We start from the raw sequence: 7,193 nt of genomic DNA on the forward strand, positions 1-7,193 counted from the left end.
GATTGGTCTGCTATGGTTATCTTTGTGTTTTCTCCCAGAGTCCTCATTATCTTGGGTTGTTTCAGGATCTCTGGTTTCTGTGATGGAGGACAGAGGACGGAGAGGAGAGCTGATGGTGATATCAATGGAGTGGAGTTGCGAGAAGGAGCAATACAGTCACAAGGGCGGTACCTGACCAATCCCAGTACAGTAATTGTTTGTGTTATCTGGGAAGAGTAGTCCCAGAGGTTATAACCCTTACACATGGTGAAATGCTTGGTATTCATAAAAACACACCGTCACCATATCTTCACACACAGTATGAACACAGAGACAAAATAAATATGATACCTGGTGATGTACATAAAGCCACACAGTTAATTAGTGAGACAACTGGCTTTCAAGTTTTGGTAGCATTGGATCCCACCAGGATCGCTCGGTGCACACTAAATTTTAGATATATCCAAGATCTTGCTAAATTAATAGATAATATCACTGAGATGTATGATGACACTTTTAGATATACAGGTAGGGAGTTGCAAGCTTACAAGAAAGAACTGGTGCAACATAGACTAGTGTTAAATTATTTAACAGCTGTCACTGGAGGGTATTGCGTAACTTTGGCCACCCAATTTGGTGTAAAATGTTGCACATACATTACAAATAATACTAGTGACTCCAAGGAGGTGATAGACCGGAAGATGGAGGAAATTCTGCAGCTAAAATGGGAATTTCGGAAGAACCATAATGCTTCAGTGGCTGAAGTAGAGGAGAAGGTAGAGGAATGGGTTTCACGGTTGAACCCAGTGAAATGGTTCTCAGGTCTAGGAGAGTGGGTCCAGGAAATGATTGCGAGTATAGGTAAACTCCTGATCCTGCATCTGCAAATTATGGACCATAGAGAGTTAGGGATTGAAATGTTTCCTGTAATGCAGCCAGTCTAATTTGTTATGCAGCAGGAAAATGGACACAAAGAGCTGTTGGAGGCTGGATTGTGACCATATGAATTGACCTATGAACTGTACTATAACAGAAGAACCAGGAAGAAAAACCAATGGAATCATGCCAATCTGTTCTATTGTATTGCCTATCTCTGTAAGGGTATACATGTGGGCTCTCTAAAACTAGATGCTAGTCACTTTTTCTTTGTTGTTGACGGAGGTTTCAAATCTTTGATGCCGGGATCTGGGTCCAGAAGCGCCTGCGTAATGTATTGACTGTACCTTGTGTGTCTGTATAATTTGTTGCCGCTAATTGTATTTAGATCACAGCATGTAACTATCTGCTTTTATGGTGTATAATAACTTTTTGTGCTTTGGAACCACAATCAAAGTCTGAAAGCAATTATTTCTTGTGCGACTCATAATGCTAAACAATGACAATTTTAGAAGTTATAGACAGGTAGGAATTGATAGCACCATCACATTCTTGGAATGTAATGTTTCCTATTTCGATAAATTTGCTCTTTCACTGCTGGAGGCTGAAGTGCTATGTGAGTACCATCCACTACCTTTATGACATGTGGAAAGCCAGCAATGTCCATACACTGCTGCTTAACCACACCAAGGGCTTCCATATCCAAAGGCATACTAATAAATTGGGCTATATGTTTAAAAAAATCACCCATCACACGCCTTAGGAACCTGGAGAATGGTGGCTGGGAAATGCCAGCCACCAGACCCACAGTGGTCTGGAAGGACCCTGAGGCACAGAAATGTAACACCTCCAGCAACTGTGTTAGTGGTGGTATTGATGTAGGAATGTGAATTTGACTATCTAGATCACTCTTTATTATTGAAATAGTGTCTAGGATAATGTTGGGTGGGAGGTGGTAAGTTGTTAACACAACATCATCTGGCATTCCAAAAAGGGTGACTTGTGTTCAATATATCTGGGTCCTTGCATGCCTCCTATGCCTACACCGAGGAGGAGGACCAGGTAGGTTAGGGTGTGGTAGCATGGCGAGGATGAGCTCGCCCACATCTCTCTGAAATGTGTGTTGCCAAAAATTAGTTTATCTAATAATGAAAGTTTTTAATTAAAAAACAAAAACTTAACTTAGTCAGAATGTAGCAGATTCTTACATGGTTGGGTAGGGCCATCTTGGCAACCACCTACATGTGTTGTTTTTTAGGAATAAAAAAAAAACAAGGCAGAATAGCAATGAAATACATTAAAATAAGTTGGTTCAAAACACACAGTCAAAAAATTCATTACGTTAGAAACATTAAGAAAGGAAAAAAAAAAAGCCAAAATCAGTTTTTAAAAAAAATAATAATAATAATGTGCAAGCAGGACTCAGATACACTTACCTGGGACCACGATAAAGTGGGCAGGAAAACTCCATCAAACCACAAAGACCAAAACTCTATTTAGAAAAAAAAAAAAATAATAATTAAAAAGAGAACACCATGTCATGCCCACAATGGACTGATGCTTGCAGGACTCAGATACACTTACCAGACTCTCAAGCCAACAATGTATTGTGCAAAAACTCCTCACAATGCCAAACAACAACCAACAGCCAACCACCAACAATGCACAAGTAATGGTCCATTTAGGTGACCCTTAAATAGGGACATAAATCATATTTATTGAATAATGATGGAAATGTGTGCATTTTGCGTAGTCAAACATGGATGAATGCAACATGGATGCATGCACAACCAATCCAATGATGCGCTCACATCTCATTAACCCATTCACTTATTGTTAGGCGTGCATTTTGCGTAGTCAAACATGGATGAATGCAACATGGATGCACGCACAACCAATCCAATGATGTGCTCACATCTCATTAACCCACGCAATTATTGTTAGGTGTGGATTTTGCATAGTCAAACATGGATGAACGCAACATGGATGCACACACAATCAATCCAATGATGCGCTCACATGTATAAATATGACTCTAACCAACACTAGTACTTCATGCTTTCTCAATCTTTGTCATCATGGATCCAGAGGAGCATGAAAACCAGAGCCAAGACCTAATAAGTAAGTTTGATTAACAATGTTTGCAATTGACACTAAAACAAATGAGTAATAATTCCACATGCATCAGAAAATTAATTAACAAATAACATGTTGTAGCTGGACAACCTCTACCAAGTCCCACTGAGGAGCCTGGCCCAAGCCGGAGGAGGACAAGGAAGCCTCCATTTTCGAGGTCGGAGATGGAGGCATTGGTGACTATGTGCATGGACAATATTGTCCATGCACCAAGAAATATGGGAGCTGGACAAAAGGACAGGATATGGAATGAGATAGCCAGGGCTGTCAATAGTGTGGGTACCACGCACATATCCAATGATGTGGTTCGCAAAAGGTATGGAATTGCTAGTGTGAATGTGGTTTACGAATTAAAGGGTAAAACGTACCAGGAATTACACACCTAAATTAACTCAAAACATTGACAGATGGACGGACTTCAAATATCGGCTGAAGAGGAAGCTAGGAAATAGGGCAAACCTTGCCAAGGGGACAGGTGGTGGTCCCATCCCTGAGGAGCTGACCTTAACACCTTTGGAGGAGATGGCTCAGGGGTGTGTGGAGGAAGAGGAGCTAGTTGGCATGTCCAATATGGACACTGACATGGACGACTTTAATGCTCCACATGGCAGAGAAGGTAATTATTTACTAAAAAACAGGCTGCACGAAGCAAAAACATTTGTGGCTACAAAAACTTGAAATAAAATGTATAATAATTCTCTTTCTTTACAGAACCAGAGGAGGAAGTGCCTGCTCCTGAGGTGATGGCTAGGCCCAGCACATATGTAGGCTCTGCAGGGGATGATCCTTTTTCTCCATCTGGGGATCCTGTGGAGCCCACTCCAGGGGCACCACCTGCCCACGCATTGTCTCTCCTAACCGAGTTGGTCGACCAAACTCAGGAGAATAATTCTGTTCTCCTGAGGATGGAGACAACTCTGGTGAGGAGAGATGACAGATTGCTGAGGTTGGCAGAGGCCCTGGAGACATGTGTTGTGGACCAGATTCGGTTGGCCGATGCCCAGGAGCAGGCAAAGAGAATTGCCATAATGGAGTGAGCCTCCCTTCCTCCAAGGACCACCACCTCTGGCAGCCCAACAGCCACCCCCCAAAGTATGGCGAGCCCTATGCCTAGGCCAGAGCCAATACCATCCAGCTCTAGCAAAGCCAGTCGGCATGTTACACGCCAGTCGACTGTTCCGGAAAAGCCTCTTCAGCCGAGCCGTCCAAGACGCAGCAAATAGCCCTGGATATTTCGTCCTTCACCCGTTGATGTGCAGTCCCCATATTTCTTGTCACCAATACCTCCATCTCCTTTCTTGTTTTATTTTTTGTTTAATTTTTTTTATATATTTTTTTACTGTTTTTTTTTTAATTTTGGCATGCTTGAAAATGCCTACAAATGTGCATGTGTTAAATGCAAAACAAAAATAAAAACAAATTCTGACATTAAAAAAAAATCTTGCCTGATTTTACATTGCAAAATATACATGGTGAATAAAAGAATTAAAAAACCATTGGATATGAAAACACTGGTGCAGGGTAAATAATGCTAGTTAAGTAAAAATTTTATAATAAAAACACGTTTAATGAGGCATCAGCAAAAATTAAAAGAATTAGGAAGTTTTGCTAATGCAAACGCACTGGATTCATTGACCAGCCAATTAGCACTGTTATTAGCAACAACAAACGATTATTAGCTGCTTGCATTATGTGGTTCCAAATAGAAACATCACTCTTGACATCATTAAAATTCGATAGTATCGATTGTACTCTGTGGCTTGCCCTACCTCAAGCTGTACGATCAGCCAGACCTCGAACCTGCTCGCAGAGTGACATTTTACTACTCCCGGCCTTCTATGTCGGTCGTAGCAGGTAATTTATGTACGCCCCTAAATGCTGTGCGAACGCTGAGGCACGCCTGGTTTTCAGACCACCACCCCCATCAACACCCACAAACAGCCTTTCATGTCAATCAACTTTCATGAGACACTTCCGGCTCGCAAGCCGTACAAGCGACAGAATTTGACATCGCAAGGGCTCGTACGCACATGCGCACAATGAACCATATGCATGCACGGTTTGTGAACATCGGCTGGGGTACGGCCGAGCAGCCGCTTGCGACCGACTCTGAATGAGGTCCATAGTTATTCCCAGACATACTTTCACTTTCATCACTTATCTCTGTGTGTGGACGTTACTGCTCAGCCCCTCCCTCTGTACTGATCTGTATGAGATTTCTTCCTGTTTCCTAGAATGGCGTCTGCAGACCTGAGAGAGGAGCTGAGCTGCTCCATCTGCCTGAGCACTTATACAGACCCTGTATCCCTGAGATGTGGGCACAACTTCTGCCGGCTCTGTATTGTGAGTGTGCTGGATACACAGGAGGGGGCTGGGGGCTATTCCTGCCCGGAATGCAGAGCAGAGTATCAGGAGCGCCCAGCACTGGAGCAGAACAGGAAGCTGAGTAACATTGTGGAAAGGTTCCTATGTAGTAAGCCAGAGCAGGAGGAGACCCGGATCTTCTGTACTTACTGTGAGTCTCCTGTGCCGGCTACTAAATCATGTCTGCTGTGTGAGGCTTCATTTTGTGACAAACACCTGAACAAACACAATAAATCTGCTGAACATGTTATAACTGATCCCACTGTTTCCTTTGAGGACAGAAAATGCTCCATATACAGAGAGATACTAAAGTATTACTGCTCTGAGGACTCAGCCGCTATCTGTATATCCTGCTGGGTGGCTGGAGACCACCAGGGTCACAAGGTGGAGCTTCTAAATGTGGCCTCTGCGAAGAAAAAAGAGACACTGAGAGCTGTTACTGAGACCCTGAAGTCTGAGAGAGAGGAAACTGAGAGGAGAGTGCAGAGTCTACAGGGTCACAGGAGAGAGGAGAAGAAAAAAGCCGCTGGTGTCACTGAGAGAGCCACTGATCTGTTTAGAGACATCAGGGAGAAGTTGGACACTCTGGAGAGAGGGGTCCTGGGTGAGATCTCCAGACAGGAAGAGCAGATGTCACTCTCAGTCTCTGATCTGATCACACAGCTGGAACTACAGAAGGACGAGCTGTCCAGGAAAATTAGTAGCATTGAGGAGATGTGTAATATCACTGATCCATTAACTATCCTGAAGAAAGAACCAGAAAGTGATGTCATCAGTCACAGGAGCTGTGATGTCACCAGTGATGTAAGCAATGTTGGATGTCTGGAGGAGGGAATAATCTCACAGATGTTACACAGGGGACTTTTACACTTGGCTGATAATGTGATGGATCTACAGATAAAGAGACAGTTCTCAGTGATGGAAAAATCAGACATATTACTGGATATAAAGACAGCCTCTAATTACATTATTGTATCAGGGGATCACAGATCTGCAACTTATACTGATGTAAATCAGGACAGACCAAATGGACCAGAGAGGTTTATAGTCCGGCAGGTGTTAAGCTCCTGTAGTTTCTCATCTGGGAAACATTACTGGGAAGTGGATGTGAGTGAAGCAAAGGAATGGCTGATAGGGGTGGCCGCTCACAGTATAGAGAGAAAGGTAAATGGTACTACATCATTCATTGGATGTAATAACAAGTCATGGGGCCTGTACTTTGTGAAACTCCTTGGAACAAAACATAACAATATACAGAGACAAATAGAAGAATGGAATGCAGGTACTCGTGTGCGGACAGTGGGGATATACCTGGACTATGATGCCGGGTGTCTGTCCTTCTATCAGATGTGTGAACCCAACAGACACTTGCACACCTTCTCCGCCACCTTCACTGAGCCCCTGCATGCTGCGTTCTTTCTGTATGAGAATTCCAGCATCACAATCATAAAGTAAATAGTGTAACAAGGATATTCTTTGCAAAAAAATCATAAAAAATATTAATTTACTGATAAGTTTCTGAATTAGTTTTTATGCATTCAAAGTTTAATTAGCATATGAATAAAATAAAGACATTGTTAAAATTATATAAAAGTGTCTGTATATATATATATATATATATATATATATATATATATATATCGCCTTGATGAAGTCTACAGAATAGATGAAACACGTTGGGTCAGTGCGATATTGCCTTCCTGGACCTTCCTAAAAACACTGAGATAAGCTCATATCAATTTCTTTGCTTTTTTAAAAAAAATATTTTTTTCCATTTTTTTCATTGCTGATTAATTTATCCATTTTAGCTTGTATTTTCTTATGTGCATGTCTGTCTG

At 42.1% G+C, this 7,193-nt stretch overlaps 1 protein-coding gene across 1 annotated transcript; it reads left to right on the forward strand.

Annotated features, from left to right (window-relative positions):
- Window positions 1-5,226: 5,226 nt before the first annotated feature.
- Window positions 5,227-6,862, forward strand: LOC148534911 (tripartite motif-containing protein 75-like). The gene has a single exon (XM_088464872.1). The coding sequence runs from the start codon at window positions 5,227-5,229 to the stop codon at window positions 6,808-6,810; it is 1,584 nt and encodes a 527-aa protein (XP_088320998.1). The 3' UTR covers window positions 6,811-6,862.
- Window positions 6,863-7,193: the final 331 nt, after the last annotated feature.

The sequence above is a fragment of the Taudactylus pleione genome, unplaced genomic scaffold (genome assembly GCF_031769625.1).
Source record: "Taudactylus pleione unplaced genomic scaffold, aTauple2 ptg000061l, whole genome shotgun sequence".
Lineage (NCBI taxonomy): Eukaryota > Metazoa > Chordata > Amphibia > Anura > Myobatrachidae > Taudactylus > Taudactylus pleione.